This window comes from Spea bombifrons, chromosome 11 (genome assembly GCF_027358695.1).
Source record: "Spea bombifrons isolate aSpeBom1 chromosome 11, aSpeBom1.2.pri, whole genome shotgun sequence".
NCBI classification, from domain to species: Eukaryota; Metazoa; Chordata; class Amphibia; order Anura; family Pelobatidae; genus Spea; species Spea bombifrons.
Window position 1 is genome coordinate 17,335,314 of NC_071097.1, and position 17,855 is coordinate 17,353,168.

The window sequence follows — 17,855 nt, forward strand, 5'->3', positions numbered from 1 at the left end:
TTCGTTTTGGAGGGGTGATGTTTTATGCATCAGCAGCTTACGTATTAAACACACAGTATGCTATAGGTACCCTGCTCAGTGTACATTTAACTACATACTGAACAAAATATTGTTTTTTAGGGTGAAATTGGATTACCAGGTCCTCCTGGGCATGATGGGGATAAAGTAAGTTTTACATAAAACCTGCTATAAATGACAAGGTAGTAACAGAGAATTTGTTGAACCATAGACTTTTCAGTAGGTTGTCTCTTGTACAAGCTATCATTATAAAGAATAAACATGCTTGTGTATAGCTGCAATGCAGAGAATATAAGAGGCCAATTCTACATTAAAATTCATGAGCAATTTCTTTGAGTGGTGCTTACCTTTCAAACAGTACTTACAATGAGAGAGAGAGAGAGAGAGAGAGAGAGAGAGAGAGAGAGAAAGAGAGATCAACCACCATATAAGCTACATGGCAGTTATGTTTGGGTTGCTTTTCTCAGTTTATTGGAGAGATTTTACATGGATACCTTTGGAATATTGTTGTTGTGGTCATGAGTTAAGATATAAATTATGTTCTTTTGATAGAGGACACTTAGTATAATGACTAATTCGTCATGAAATGAAAATGCTCACGCTTGAGTGTTCAGTTATAGAACATTATGTATTAGGAATGTAACGAAAATAAATCATTTTGTACATTTGTAGGGACCTCGGGGAAAACCTGGGGAGCCTGGACCTGCAGGCCCATCAGGACCTTCTGGACAAGATGGACTTCCAGGACCAAAGGGAGATGTTGGCCCCAGGGGGATCCAAGGGCCAAAGGGAGATAAAGGGGAAGCAGGACAAGCAGGTTCTCCTGTAAGTATAGTAAACACCTTTTACAGAATAATAGGTAGGGCCATTTGGTCTTACAAGGCACAGTAAAAGTTGCATCCAGATCACACAAAATACTAGGATATAACAGCACAACATGCCAGGAATTGAACAATACATCTTGACGATTATGATGTGTAACTGAATAACATTGAAAACTGTGTGACAGCTGAAGGACACTACTGTCTTCCCATGAACACCACACTACCTCATTATCTGAGGAATTTAAGTGACGCAACTGTTGTAAGATGCACTGCATATTGAGCACACCTGTGCTCCTTCCGCATTTATCAATCCCCAGGATCCCCTATAATCCATTCCAAACACACTGTACACATCTAGATGCTGAAGATATCTTGCATAACAAACATAAACAATGCATGTTGTGTTATGCTGTAAACTTCCAATCACAGAAGAATGCCTTTTCTCTTATAGGGTCTTGATGGCCCCACTGGGGAGAAAGGCAATCAGGGTGACCAAGGTATACCAGGACCCCCAGGGCTGCCTGGCCCAATTGGACTTCCAGGGCTCACTGTAAGAATATAGATATATATGTATGTGTATGTGAAACAAAGCTTGTTTTGGCAGAACTTATGGTCCTTCTAGACATTACACATGTTCCTCCGTCAAAGCAATTATTGCCACCAATATCTGTACTTTTTGCAATCTGGCACAAATCTATTAATATATAGTCATGTGTACATGAATACTAGAGTACTAGAGTAAGTTTTATGGAATTCTTGTTCCATTGTACGTTAAATTACATATAATGAGGTAATTCCGTTTTATAGTGTTTTACATGTCTGTAAATATTTTTTTTGTTACTAATAGGGGGAGAAAGGAGACCCTGGAGTAAAAGGAGATGCTGGGAACTCGGTAGGTTCTTACTTTTTAGAGAGGAATTTATCCATATATTTTACACAGCACAGCTCACTGTATCATGGTGCAAGCTTCATAAGTGAACAAATTAAAGTTAATGCTGAGCAAATCAACATACTGCCATTATATTTGTTAAAGTAAAAGACACTGGACCACTTTCACGTATAAAATAATCCAACAAATATCCCCAATCAAAATAATAACACAAAATTCTGGCTACTTCTGGCTAAACTTTGCTGGCCCAGACTGACAAGCCTAACTATTCATTAAGTCAGACAGCGCATATGGGTCCAGGTAGGTAAATGCCCATGGCCTGCACCTGCTGTAGGCTTCAGGAAAATCCTGGATTCTGCATTCCTGGCTTGGACATCCAGTCTGTTGCAACATTGGAGTTGGAGCATTGGCTCGATGTGCTTTCCATATGTTCCACCCCATACACATAATTTACACATCATCCTTGCATAGAATCAGCACAATGTAGTGTTCTGGGCTGCATAGTGTCACGATATATGTATTTATTTAAAATGTAATTTTAAAGCTCAGAATTTTTGTCTGAAATTCATGGGCCCTTTCACTCACACTCTCTCTCTCTCGTACTCATTCTCGTTCACTCTCTCCTGCATGCTCTCTAAATGTTTTCCTACCTTTTCTGCCAACCGCTTCCACCAACCGCTTCTGCACCCTCTCTCTTCACCCGCATCTCAGCAGACATAACACCGTGGGAACTTCAACCAAAATGGCGGCGGTTGCAGCGATGTCCTCTCCCCGCTCCCCCACAGAAAGCACCATCATTTTGCCATGACTTGAACTGAGGGCAATATGGCAGTGTGCCCAGTGAAGTCCTCTCCCTGATCCTCCAATCAGTGGAGAGGACATCACAGAAAGAGCAGCATTTAACCCTCAGTTCAAGTTTTGACAAAATGACGGCGCTCTCAGATGTCATCCCAAGGGCTGCCATTTTGGCGGAAGTTCCCGCCATGTTATGTCTGCAGAGAGGTGGATGAAGTTAGCAGAGGAAAGATGCATAGAGCAGATGATGCAGAAGCGGAACTGGTAAGCAGAGAAGGTAGGGAAACATTTAGAGAGCGTGAGCGAGATAGTGAACGAGAATGAGAGTGTGAGAGTGAATGTGCACACAAATTCCATTAAAAATGCCCCCAGATTTTCGACCGAAGCGAATGGGCAGATTCACATGCATACATTTTCACGTCTACTGAACAGTATTTCAATGTTTGTTTATAGCAACATTTGCTTGGCCACTTAACAAACTCCATTATGTTTTGCAGGTATCTGGTCCGCCTGGCCCTCCAGGAGTTGCTGGACCTCTGGTAGGTTGCCACAGCTGTTTTAGGATGCTCTTTAATATGCTGTCCAAGTAGAGCCTAGTGCCCCCATATTTCCCTGCCACCTCATTATATACTCACTCACAAACACACTTGCACATGAATATACTCTTTCCTGGAGCCTGGTTGGACTTTTTTTTATAGCCCACCCAACTAATGTAAACACCTTGGCTTATTTAAAAGTGTGTTGCATCTTTTCGCTCACTTTTCTTCCCCAAGCATTACATTTAAGGTTTAATATGTTTTTTATGCATATGACCTGTGCAATGTTACTTTTTCACAATTTTACTTGCCATCTTCATCCCCATTAGCTCTGCTTCAAACTATTTCCAAACCTTTGTTGCCCTCTAGTGGATAATCACTGTCCATACCCATTTCATTGCAGTATATGTCATCGAGTACCTTATGGCTGCAAAATACAGTTTGTTCTTGTGGATCCATTATTCAAATAGACATTTAAGCCCCTTGGGGATGGGACATGAGGACTAAGTACCTCTAAGTTATTCTAAACACCTTTTTGCTTAACACGAAATTCTCATTTATAAAGGACATAGGAACTTTCATCAGAACCATAACAATTCAACAAATATAATGCTTAGTAAATCTTCTCTATCGTTTTCAAAATGACTATAACCTTTATTTCCAAATATAATAATCCTTCGTATTTTTCATACGACGATACAACATAATGTTTATTGCTAATATTGTTTTCTTTGTTGTTTAAAGGGTCCACTGGGACCTCCTGGCCCAAAGGTATGAATTGAATTCTTTATTTACCTTAATGATTAAGACACATGACTTATAATACTGTAATAAGACTGTAAGGAGAAAACGGACCAGGTTTGAACCTCAGAGGCACTCCTAAAACCAGGCTAAGCCATTCCCCGGCCCAGCTTTAAGATGGCATTCCTAATATTTTGCCTAATATCCCTTTAAATGAAACGACAAATGCATTTATTTTTGAACAGTTATTGGTGCTTTGTATGACAAGTCCAAAATATAGACATTATTCAAGTAACAAAAACTTGTAAACTGGCAATCATCTTTCTTAATTGTTTTGTTTTCTTATATGTTATCTGTTTTGTTTTTGGTCTTTACATCTCGAAAAATGGGAAGACTAGATGGGGCAAATGTTTTTTACCAGACTTACTTTGCAATCCACATGTTATTCCATTCTTTGTATCTTTATTGCTAAATAAAATGTTATGTTGTATATTATTGTATTGCATGTGAAGTCTTCATAACCTTCTGGTATTTCAACACGGCATTATTTAATTTTCTACGGGTCATAAATGTGTTCTCCATTTCTAATGTTGTCTATATCTTCCCCCTGCTGCCTGTCATCGCGTTACTCTTGTTCCAGGGAGAAGCAGGAGAGAGTGGCCTAAAAGGCGAGAAAGGCAGCCAGGGAGAGAAAGGAGATAAAGGTCCACTGGGTTTACCAGTAAGTTTAATATACTTTATACTTTATGTTATGTTGTTATACTACGAATTGGACTATTGCCATTTTATTCTTTCTCAACTGGAAGAGAGGAGTTAATTAACTATGTAACACACTATTTTAAAGAATTGTACCCCAAAATGTATAGGGTTTAATGAAATTATATTAAAAAATATCTTACCTAAACAATTTTCCATAATCGATTTGGCATCATCTGATGTGTATTAGCAAAATCACAAAGCCAAATTTACTTAACTGTTTAATGGACTGAGCCAACTTCTTCAACTGTAAATTTTCTCATAACATTAGTTCCAAAATTAAATAAATTGGTGGGCAATTGATATCGCTTAGATTACTGTCTTTGCAAGACTAAACAAACTATTTTATCCAAAATGTTGATAAACTGAGTACATTCATTTACCAAAATTACAACTGCTCGGACAGCTAGCGACACATGTTACACATTTGATAACCTTTGTAATACCTTGCATAGTATAACCATATCAACTAAACATGGCAATGTTTCAATTCCTGCACTGTTTACCAAGTCCAATACATACTGTGGATTTCTTCACTAAACCTCTAGTTAATTTGGAGTGCACTACTTATTTTTGTTTAAAAATCTATAGAGAGTGTTTTTTGTTTGAAAATCAATAGTTACTAAAGCGAAACTAACCTGCAACGCTACTGAATATGGTAGAACTTCTGATACCTTACCTGCTGAGGTTGGTTTTATGTGGTTAAAGAACTGTGGAGTTCAAAGATGCCAGGTTCAGTGTAAATGCAGCATAGTAAAAAGCATGCTGTTTGGTCCTATAGTGTGGTTGGTAGAATAACTTTTAATGCAAACATTTTATTAACCTTGATATTGGCATAAAGGTTTGGCAACATGCTTTTGTGGAGGCAAAGTGTCTACAGATCATAATATGTCCTTCAATAACTCTTACTGTATTAGAATTCTCATATCTGTACCACCTCCATATAAAAAAATTGGTTAGAAGAATGAATGTTTAAATGGCGTCTCACTTAGTGTAAAACCCATTCAGCCAATGTCATACATAGCATATAAAAACAAAGTCAATAATTAAAGGACATTGACCATGCTAAGAGTTAGACATTGTTCAATGTCTTCCATGTCTCCTTGGTCTGCTGCGACATGTATTTATCTGCTAGTTGTCACCATATATCACCAAATGGCATTATCTGGACTATAATAGTCACGATCATGCTCCTCATATGGACTGGTTGTTGCTGCCGTTAGGGGTGACATGCTTAAACTATATCGGGTTAGTGTGAGGTGAACCATATTTTGAGGATTGTGAAATTTGGCTAGAATTGGGCTGAAAACTATTAGTCTTCTGTTGCTTATTAAACAAAGGCTTCCTTGACCATGTCTAGGTAAATCTTATGCTTCACTTGAGTTCATCATTATAATCCATTAGAGGACAGGAAAATAAGAAGAATGCATGTTTGCTCGCTGAGCTCATCCCCCTTCTGATACTCTACAATAATCAAGATTGCCTATCTATTTGTTGACAGACGCAGGCCACATATCATCATATGATCCTAATAACACAGGTTATAGGATGCTTGTATGACTCTTTCCTGCACACAATTATCTGAAATTAGGTTACTGTTTAAGACTGAACCAAGACAGAAATGTTTGTCAGGGACAAAACATAATAAGTATTCTTCATTACAAGGGTGGCTTCCTAGCACCACTTCATTTTTATTAAGGAGTCATATTTGGAATTTAATTTTAGGGCTCTACTGCGTGAACTAGAACAATTAATTATAATAAAATACTATTAATATTAGAAATCATCCCGATTTGGATTATTTTACCTAGTGTGTTTAGTAAAAAAAATACATTATATTGGAACAGATTCAGATGGTAATAAAAATCGTCAAGATAAGCAATAGTGGGCTCAGTGTGAAAAGTTTATATTGTTTAAGCAGGAAAGATCTTACTGATCCAACTTTACCAGTTGAAATTTGTTTGTGTAGGTCTGGGTACCATCACATTGTTAGATGCACTATATATAGACCACAGGCAACTAAGACCTGAAGAAAAATGACCAGCAATGTATTTTATCTTCTATCTTTTTTCAATATATGACCTGACAAAACATTTGCAATATGGCCAATATATGGACACTTGATATTGATGCGGTAAATTGATGTTAGTGGTTTTCTTAGCCCGTTCATTTCCTAGGATTATGGATTATATCAATGTACCATTAGACAATCTCGACCTATACCTATACCCTTTGTTCTCAATGTTCACCCTATTTGTAAGGGGATTAAAGTGTATGTATGTCTTCAGTTGCTGCTCCACTCACCTCTCCCCTCCCTCATTGTCCCTCCCACCCTTTCATTCTCCTCCATGTTTCATGTCTATTCACCCTGCTATCCAGGGTGCTTCAGGTTTAGACGGCAGACTTGGTCCACCGGTGAGTTCTAAGTCCATTACCCTAACCTACATCTCTCCTCTTACCTTGCCTTGTCCTGTCTGCTCATTGCTATCTGATGAATCCCCCCAACCTACAAGCAACACAAAAACACACAATACTAGGTTAACACGAATTATGATAATCAAGTTATAAGAATTAAAGGTGTATTGTTCTTTACCTTACTAGCAATGAAACATACATACTAAGCTTAAAATGGGTAATACATGGGTGCTATCCATTCAGGCTGTTCCCATAACTAGAATTCTTTTCCAGTCCTGCTTTGAATTTCTGCTCATGGCCAGTTTTGTTGGCAATTTTCCTCTTGAGCAGGTAGATATTATTCACCCTAATTAGCTATGAAAACTTTTTATGCGGCACCCTTTGTGAATGCATTGGCTTTATGCCAGTTTTCATATTATATAACTTTAAATTTCATCCTTTTTGACATTTGTATTCATAAGATTATAAAAGTACCTATTCCAAATGTGAAATGATACTTATTATTAGTGTTCACTACAAATACGAATTATATTCATTTAAATCAGTAGTACTAGAGAGTAAAGTTTTAATTCGGAAAACCTCACATAGTAAACAATAGGCATCCAAATAAAATAATTCCCATTAATTGCTAGTATTTTCATATTGATTAATTAGATCTGATTATTATGTTTATATATATATATATATATATATATTATATATATTTTATAATAATGACCTATTTAGAGTGAGACTAGTTATAATTGGCCATTAGTTATATAATAATATGTGTGTTCATTGAGAAGCGTGCTGATGATAATTACATAGATAGGTTACTGTTACTGTATATTAGCAAAGACTTATAATGCAGCTCTTTCTGTTCATCTCTGCATATGCCCATAATTCCTGCCAATTGCTAATAATTATGTATGGCAGATATTTTAATTAGAAATATCTCTTTTGTTGATTATGTGTCACCTTGACAGTCTTTGATGTTACTATAAGTCTTATGCAATGGACAAGGTACTTGCTATACCCTGCACATTTAATAGTAAGGACAACGGGTTCAAATAAGCATATATTATTACTGCTAAACTGGACATCACAGCAAGGGTCAGACAACCATTTAAGTCTAATGCCATGTTTTCATTGTAAGTCAAACAATCATGTAAGACTGACAATAAAATAGACCCCACTTACTTAACATCTGCTTAAGAGTGTTTTTAATTTAGTAGTTTGGTTTTATGCAACATATTTGAGTATAAGACACACCATGGGCTAAATGTACAATAATCCTAGGTGTGATGCTATGTGTCCCCTAAGAGAAACAATTTACCAAAGCTTTTTAATGGACCTATAGCGAACCTCCAAGATAGGCTGAGTTGGCATAGCTTCACACAGTACTATAGTCCATATTATACACTGCTGTTCTATACTGGTGTTATCCAGGTGTTCATAGTGTGAGGGGAATCATTCTAAGAATTAAGATCATTGCAGTATGTGACTTTCGTATATGTTTCTATAAATGCATCCATTTCTGCGGCATGGTAATTTCCAAACTGCATGCTAAGCTACCTTCTTGAAATGATGCAAGTTCCTCTTTTATAATCCATTTTAATTTGTACTGGTGACGATGCTTAAATACAACTAAACCAATGTTTCTTCATTAAGCTACCTTTTCAGCTTTGAGTAGACAAGATGTCAACTAAGATTTCTTTTAGCAGGGAGTTGTACCAAAACAGAAATACATTGTAAAATTGATCACCTATATTTGCTTACCAGGATGAAGACATTTTATGTTGTACACCATATTTGTTCTAGAGCAAATCAGTAAAATGATAGCATTCTTGTGTAAATGATATCATCTGCTCATATGTTTATCCACCATTTCTTGATTAATAACATGTAGGTTAGTAGTACTTTCATGTTTTTCAGTGAAATCACACATTTTTTGCTCCAGAGAAACAATAGAATCCAGTGGTCATACAGAAGTAAACCATTTGGTAACCCAGTTGGTAACAGAAATACATAGTTTCTAGGACATGGATGAAAATGCATCTGCCCGATTAAACTTTGATTGGGGCATGACCTTTCACAATTTGCCCTTTCCCTATTTTTCTAATTAGCCCTGGTAGTACTGGTTGTCATGCTGAATACATTAAGGTCTGTAGAGTAAGCAATGTTTTAATGCAGTGAATCCAATTTTAAGTTTTGGTGCAGGTTCCCTCTATGAACTTGACATTTTCTGTCTCTTACATGAACCCGGGAAGGGTAATGTTTTTTGTTAGTTGTCCAATCTCAAAGCTGAAAACTGTAACTAGCCAAAGATAACTTTGTTGCCTGCATAATCGGACTGCCTTCTGCTTTTTCCCTTGGTTTCTGGATTTGAAGACAAAACCAGATTCATACTGATAACATTGTTGTTTCTCTGTAATAAATTAGGGGATCCCAGGGCCAATTGGCGTTCCAGGACCAGCAGGACCAAAAGGGGAGAGGGTAGGTTGACCTAGTGCCCTTGGCTGCTGGCTTAACACTGAAGACTTCGTTGATTTATTTTAAAGTGAATTATACCAAATTTCTTGCAGGGTAACAAAGGAGATTATGGGGTTGCAGGACCACCTGGACCATCAGGTCTCCCTGTAAGTGTTACAAAATAATAAATGCATATGTATAATGATTCAAACGTATACATATATATCATTTTTTGTACAGTCAATGTAATGTCAAGAACAACTTGAGGCAATGTCTGTTAGAGGTTTTTTGTACCTTAGTGAATTGCAACTTTGGGTTCCCACCATGTTTTACACCATGCAAGGACCATGTTGCAATCCTGTACACCTCCATTTACCCTTTTTGCGTAATGTTAAAATAACTGATCTGTCAGCTGTAATTTGCCTTCTACATAGATCATCTATTCTAAAACATTGTTCACTTTGTTTAAAATGTATGTATGTAAATGTAAAGGTTGCTGGGTCTTTTTTGTGTTCATGCTGACATAATCATTTGGTTTTGTAGGGTTTACATGGACCACCGGGTGAGAAGGGAAGCAGGGTAAGAATTGTGTTACATTTAGCAGTTTATTTAATCAGTTACTAACTCCAAAAACATAAGGTGGAATGATTAATGTCTTAGACAACCCAACCCTCCATCAACATACCTACAAAGGCTGCTTGGCATGCACTGATTCAAACCTCAAGGGGTATCTCAAAAAGCTTTAAGCTACTACTCGTGTACATAAGACAAGGACAAATCCTGAGGGATAGATTTATTCACGTTTTGCATGTTTGCTTGTGTTGTGTTACCTAAGAATAGTCTTTGAATATTGCGAAGCATGTTACAGCAATTATGCAACTGCAGGTTAAATTATGTTTAATCATTCCGCCTAATACTAACTTTTTTACATTGTGGTTTTGTATATGAAAAAACAGTTACAGAATTTTCAGTTGCTTTCTCCCCTGTTTGCTCATGCAAGAGAAATGTAAACATTCATTTTCTTAAACGATAAATACTACTATATACATATACAGTTCAAACGTTTGGGGTCACTTTCCAAAAACATCCCTTCTCCTTGGCCATAAAGTACAATGCTGTATAGAGAACTGTGGGTTAGTAGTGACAAAAAAGTTGTTTTTTTTTTTTTATTTCTTTTTTTCCCCATAAACGTTTATCCGCAGATCTGGTGGCTGCCATTGTTAGTCATGTATTACCGTATTGGCTTGGATATAGGCCGCACCCAAATATAGGCCGCACCCTAAAAGTTAGGTGCTTTTTTAAAGAAAAAAATTTCATAGTAAAAAAAAAAACACTTAGTGGAACAGATATGCTGCCACTCTGCCCCCGCGAGATATGCTGCCACTCTGCCCCCACGAGATATGCTGCCACTCTATCCCCCCTGAGATATGCTGCCACTCTGCCCCCAAGAGGCCCCCCCCCCTGCGGCGATGCAAGCGTTAACAACCTCTCGCTGCTGGCACGTCTGCACGATGTGCTTTAACGTATCAGAGAGTAGGATACAGGTCCCCTGCACCGCTGCGGGGGATCTGTATCCTAACCCCGCTGCCTGCCCGGCGTCCGGAACTGCATGTCCTGGGCGTCGGGCGCTAGACCCTGAATATAGGCCGCACCCCCACTTTAAAGACTTAAAGTGGGGGGAAAAAGTGCAGCCTATATTCGAGCCAATACTGTACATTTCCTGCTCCCAAGATGCCAAAGCTAATTAATTTGGTTCCCTTAGACATAAGACATAATAAGAGCATAATATTTTTCAAAATCTTTTTTTCATGAAATACTAGTAATAAAAATCTTTGGTGGATGTTCCCCTTAAAGTGTCAAGAAGCTTAAGAGAATTGGAAGTCTACAAGAGTATTGACCTTGCATAAGAACTGAGCTCACAGTATAGAAAAAAATCCAAATGGCCAGAGGTCAAATATAATCTATTTAGCCCAGAGATATGACTTCCAGATGGGGAATTATGCTAAACAATGTGGTTATCTTGCATGGTCAAATGGTGGGAGACATCAACTGAAATCCTCTTCATTTTGTGTTTGTGTTTTCTATGCTTTCACAGGTCCACCTTTGTCCCCTTTATATCTTCCCTTTACTTATGCCTTTTACCTGGGTCTTTCCTCCTAGTTCCTATGTGGCTATTCCAATTTTTCTCCTGGATTATCCTTACTGTTAAAATGTCTTACCCTTGATTTTTCTTCCCTGCTTTTCACCTCCTACAAGCTATTCACTTGCCAACATTCAATTGCTTAATACTTTCTGTATTTTCTAACCACGTCCAAGCAGGCACTTAATTATAAATTCACCAAAACAAATTTCCCACTCTAAAATCGATATATTTTTTTTACCATTAGTAACCATTCTGCTAAATAATAAGAGGTCACAGCATATCACATTATATTTTCCTTAGATACATGTTAGATTTTTTTCAAATATCCAAAAAGATTGTGTTGGAATTCCTGTTTTATTGCATTTTTTATACATATATCTCCCTGGTAGGCTTCCTAATTTCAAAACTCAGTTCCTAGGAACAACGGCTTAAATCAAAAGTCAGGTTTTCACAATTTTCTCTTTTGAAATATATGATTTGATTTTTTTCTTGACTTTTCTATATTACGATCTGTCCCTTCCAGTAGCCTAAACCTTAGTCATTGAACTCTCAAAGAGGCTTCTAATTGACATTTTAACATTAACTGTGACCTCATAACTATAATCAAACACATATAATGTAGTTAAAATTCTAATCATACCTCAATTAAGATAATTATTTTAACATTCCATAATCTGTAAAGGCTTTACTGACCCCTTTAGATATTCAAACCTACCTTTGTAAGTAGAAGCATACTTTTGTCCATTTTACGGGCAATATGTTTTTCTTGAAGAACTTTGAAATGGATGATCCTTTACCTTATCTTTTTCTTGAACTCAATTATTATTTGCAGGGGGAGAGGGGAAAGAAAGGCTCTAGGGGGCCTAAAGGGGATAAGGGAGACCAAGGCGCGCCTGGATTAGATGCACCCTGCCCGTTGGTATGTTTGACTTTTACAATGTGTTTTATTTAGGACTTGAGGATGGGAAGAACTGAGTTGGGACTGTTGTACTTTGTATAAAACTTTATGAAGATACATTCATAATATACTGAAGTTAAAAAAGTGTGTTTTTGAATATCACTAGAAGGGAGTAACTCTTTTGACAGCAGTAGGACTGTGTTGCTCTCCCTTCTGTTATTCAAAGTGTTAACGCCGCTATGTTGGTCATCGGTACGTGTCTTCACAAAGGACACTTCTTCCTTTCCTCAAGACCACAAATATCAGGTAGTATGGTATACACGTGTGAGAAAGTTGTTGGACACCTAAACCGATCTCACTGATTTTGAGAATACCTATAAATCATCCAGCATATAACACAGGATACAACACAATATGAACAATTTATATATATATATTTATATATATCTATATCTATATATATATTCACTGATATCCATTACTGCCACTTTTATAGTGCACACAATAAAACAAACGTTTTGATCACGAGCATTCAATCTAAAAAGGTAAAGGGTTCTCAGATACTGGTGTCCTCCAGCTTTCTTGGTGTCGGACTGGCAAAAATGCCATCAAAGTGTCAAAAGCATCTGATGGAATAATCAAAATAGTTGATTTTGTAAACAGGGACACCGAGGGTTTAAAGGAGAAAAAGGTGATCCGGGGTTACCAGGGCTGGATGGGCTGGATGCCCCATGCCCATTGGTATGGTTTAATCTTCCCTTTTCCTGCATGCTTACATTTTCAAACGCATGTCCTTTGAAAGACGTAACTAACCAGTGCTACATCCGTAACTTACTATGTCTTCATCCCTTTGCTAAAAGTCCCACCAGTGATTCCAAATCAGTAATATTTGCAAGGTCCCTCTGAATAACACCCCCTGTTTCCATTTGTTGCTAACTGTCCCTATAAGTTTTACCAAAATGTAATTGTCCCTCAATCTAGATAATTGAATAGAATTTGAGATCTCGCACTCTGAGAGCCCACTGAGCCATTTTGTTGAGTAAGACCTTAAAATGTTCTACTAAACGTATCACCAATTCAGTGAAATGGAATCAACATTAATGGAAAATCATGAAATGTCTTCTCTCAGCATGAGCTTAATGAATTCTCTTGACAGAGAAAAATACATTCCTTTGACATGAATTATGTCTGTTTTCATTCATTGCATATCATTCCCTACATTCTGCAGCCTTGCATGCTTTGTACAAGAAAACCTGTTGTGAGTACAGTAGATGCTTATTTAGTATTTTCTATAGGAAATATAGCTTGTTTACCTTGTTTAATGCATATATAACAATACATGGCCACAACTAAGAATATGTCCTCTTACAGGATAATATATAATATTCATGTTTTTAATAAACAAATCAGCGGACATTCTTTGTATATTCTTTCTTTCTTTTTTTTTTTTATCCGACCAACTACTTAACAAACTGTACTTTCTTTGCAACCCCACCATCTTTCCTTTTTTCCAGCACCATAACCTTTATCGTTTCATAAAACCAATAACCCATCCTATGGGGGGGTGAAGTACTTTGACCTTTTGAATGTTAACCTTATGACAAAACCTATAACCGTCTCCACCTCCCCTGAAATAGCATAGGATCTACCGTTACATCACAATATGTATCACAATAGTTTGATCATTCATCATATAAAATGTGCAGAGTTTCAACTACCTTCACTCTTTTTTGGGGTATTCTTAAATATAAAGCAACCGACAGCAAAACTGTAAGTTTCTCTTATATAAAATAATACTGTTATGTGTGTGTATGTTTACAAAAACATACATATAATACATATATAATACATACTATGTATATACATATATGTACTGCTTCTGGGCAGTAATTCAAGGATTTAACACCCTTAATTATTTGTACTATATTTATTGAATCCACTAAAAGATAAAACATTAAATAATTTAATAAAGTAGTGTAATTCCAACTATAATTATCTACATATACAGTTATGTTAACGGATATGTTTATTATTAAAAATAATGTGTCAAGTTATAGAAGTAAAAAAACAAAAAACCCAGAAGTAAAAAATATTAATAATTTAATCTTGCTTTTAAGACATTTTAGTAAGGTTGTAATACTATATGGTTAAATATAAAATAATGTGTATATTCCTGTGTATATGCATATTCATTCAATCGAAATGTTGGAAAAATATGTGTTTTAGCTATGATTGGCATATAATTGCACATGTTTTTTTTTTTGTTATTTATTACTGGTACTTTTAAAATATTCATTGCTTAATATATTTGCTTGCCAAGATGTTTTTCTTGCATGCTCATGTAAGATGGAAATATTGATCTTGAATGCAATGTATTGTAGTTTTGAAGCAAAACATAATATAGGCTTGCATTACTGTCTCCATATTTATATATACACCACATTTTGATTATATAACTTCCTAAGTAGTGGTCGGTCATCACGGCCAACATACATAATGGGTATTACTTTTTGGATAATTTGCCTGGCATATCCGAACCCTTGTACTCCCCATTTAAATAAATCTAAACAGCCATATTGTCTTTCTTGCAAACACTGTAAGAAAATCACTCTTGTAGATTAACTAAATTACAGTTTACATTACTATTTTATTATAATCATTTAATATAACTCATTATTATTACTGTTTTAGAATATTAATGAATAAAAACAGTGGCAGAAGATTTAATTATCATTATTTTAGTGACAATTTAGATGGCAATTTCCTATTTTATTTTTTTATCAATTTATGGTAAGAAATTAAAACAGTGGACTTTATTGGTACTAAAAATTACTGGTACCAACTTAAAAAAAACGTAAAGATAAAGCTGAGGTTTCCTTGAAAGTATACGTGTGGCTTAGATGTAATATTTGTGTGTGAATGGTAATAAAGCTGTGCCGTATGTTGTGTGTGACAATAAAGTGCAATGCTTTGGGTTTTTTTTATAATGCATGTTGTGCATCACTTACACTAGCACACAAAAGACTCACAATATCTTATTTTCATAGGGAGAAGATGGTTTACCAGTTCAAGGCTGCTGGAATAAGGTACCATCTGTTTGATTTTGGTCATCCACTTTCTTTTGCATTGTGCATTTACTGATTCTGACAGTTGAAACGGCTAAAATTATGATGTTTTTTGCATTAATACATTTTAGCCTTTTAAGCTCATTTTGGTTGAAGCAGAAGTCCTGTGTCTAAAGGTGCTCCTCCATGCTAAATCCAGGGACAGGCAAAGTGTACCCTAACACCATACCATATACCACAAAGCCTGTGGAAGACGATGATGATATAGTCTTCATAATGAAAAATCTTGCTGACTACCTTTGATTCAGTTTTCACCATGAATGAGCATAATAAATAATTCCCTGCATTATGCAGTTACCACTGCCCCACCAAAGAAGATCTTAATCTTTGAGCGGGGATTGTATTACATTACATTCCCAAATTGTGATGAAAAAGTATGCAAGCTTGCTCAGATGTTGCACAAATTTATTTTAATGTTGTATATTTGTGCTTCCAGTTTCTTTCTTTAGCCACTGCACTTCCTGTTGTCTAAAACTGACAGTGATGAGTAAAATATGCTTGTGGCTGAAAGACAGGTTGTGTAATCTGAAACACTTTCAGCATTCTGTAGCAAATACTACCAATATTACAAAATATTATATATATGAGATATTTCTTATATATATGAGATACTGAAGAACATGACATGTTCAAGGAGCAGTTGCCTAAAAACTCTCATGAGTTGACTTTTTCCGCATATGCAGGGATGTGTTTGTCTTGCATTCCCACAGGAGGACCCTTTTTCTTAAATTTAAGGGTACATGATTTCTGTCTCTTCCAGATAAGACATTCAGTTTTCATTGTCAGTACATTGTTTGCCACTAAAAAAATCCACGCTTACGTACTGCATATTTTGAGGAATGTAGTGAATATCATTGCATGTATGGATTTGTCCACTCAGGACTCTACTGGTACTAAAAATTGATATGGTGTTTTCCAGTAGAGTCCTTTGCCAGCCTAAGATGTTTCACATGCATATATATATATATATATATGTGATACACTAACCCAAATGACCAGTGATTATTTTCTCTTTGTGCTCTATGGTCATGTCAGCCTTGTGTGCACCTCTATGAATATGGGGGATGGGCATATCAATGATGTGTGAGGTGTGGGGTATGAGGTGCTAGCTATTAAATATGCCCCCCAACTCTAGTCCTCAATGCCTCATACTGTTTAGGTATCCAGTATCATGTCACCCCATTCAGTATGGGTTATAAGTATAAAAAAGTTATGTGGCAACATTTTAAAATTGGTCTTTTCACCATAGCAGCCCGACAATTTCATTGGTTGCTGTATTGATATGATCACTTTTTAAACTTAAGACCAGAATCATTTTTTTCTACATAACACCCAGTGAAATGTAGTACGGCTGTACACACACAGTTATTGAATATTCTTTTGCCGTTGTTAAGAGTAAAATAATGTAATTTAATAGACTTGTAGTTTTCTTTAAATTTTTGAGCCCCCAACAGTCTGTTTCCCAATCAGTGCGTAAGATTCTAGGACTAACCCAGGTTTGTTTTCTTTTGCAGTGATCATTCTAACCTGGGATTGTCCTGTGTGTCTGTATATAGAATATTTATTTTTATACAGTGTTCATTAAAAGAAGAAATACCAAACTTTATACGTTTTTGTACATAAAATACTAAACTATTTCTCATTTTTGACTGTGTATGTTTTCGTTTTGTTTTATGCTTTTTAATCTAATAATTGTCAAAAGTGCTGCTGTATTTGCATGATATTTGTGCACAGTTATTAAAGAACGCTTATTAAGTTATTGTACTTTGGTGCCAAAAGTTCATTAGGGAAGTTAAAGGCTATTTGCTGAGTATGGTGTTTAATAAAACTTTTCCACAACAGTGCTATGTAGAGCTAAATAATTTTTCTAATGTTTCTTCTGACATTATGACGTGTGACTTGTGTGTTTCAATGGTCATGAAAGAATGGAATTCCTCAAGATTATAATTGTGAAAAATCATTAATTAAGGCAACAGTACATTCAGCTTGATCCAAAAAATAATGGGTTTCCTAACTCCTAGTTGTTTTTTATACAGGTCAAATGATTAGTTTTTAAGTTTCAAAGTACTACTGAAATGGGGAGACATTTATTACAGATGACCATTAGTTTTCCTTGGATCTCATGTTGATCCTTATATATGCTTTTGTTTATATGTGCTTCTATTTCTTCTCATGGCCTTTAACATGAATACGTATCCCCAAATATAAGCTGAACTAGTTACCATAAAAATATAATTGTTCTACTATATAGAGCTACACTTTGA

At 36.1% G+C, this 17,855-nt stretch overlaps 1 protein-coding gene across 1 annotated transcript in view; it reads left to right on the plus strand.

The window, feature by feature from the left end:
• Positions 1-17,348, plus strand: part of COL13A1 (collagen type XIII alpha 1 chain) — a 76,660-nt gene extending 59,312 nt beyond the window's left edge. Inside the window, exons 23-36 of the mRNA XM_053451269.1 lie at positions 121-165; positions 691-843; positions 1,294-1,392; positions 1,690-1,734; positions 3,024-3,065; positions 3,807-3,833; positions 4,444-4,524; positions 6,939-6,974; positions 9,396-9,449; positions 9,539-9,592; positions 9,969-10,004; positions 12,401-12,487; positions 15,514-15,552; positions 17,106-17,348. Coding sequence (XP_053307244.1) covers positions 121-165; positions 691-843; positions 1,294-1,392; positions 1,690-1,734; positions 3,024-3,065; positions 3,807-3,833; positions 4,444-4,524; positions 6,939-6,974; positions 9,396-9,449; positions 9,539-9,592; positions 9,969-10,004; positions 12,401-12,487; positions 15,514-15,552; positions 17,106-17,108 — 801 coding nt within the window. The 3' untranslated portion in view covers positions 17,109-17,348. The remainder of the gene's footprint in view (positions 1-120; positions 166-690; positions 844-1,293; positions 1,393-1,689; positions 1,735-3,023; positions 3,066-3,806; positions 3,834-4,443; positions 4,525-6,938; positions 6,975-9,395; positions 9,450-9,538; positions 9,593-9,968; positions 10,005-12,400; positions 12,488-15,513; positions 15,553-17,105) is intronic.
• The last annotated feature ends 507 nt before the right edge of the window (positions 17,349-17,855 follow it).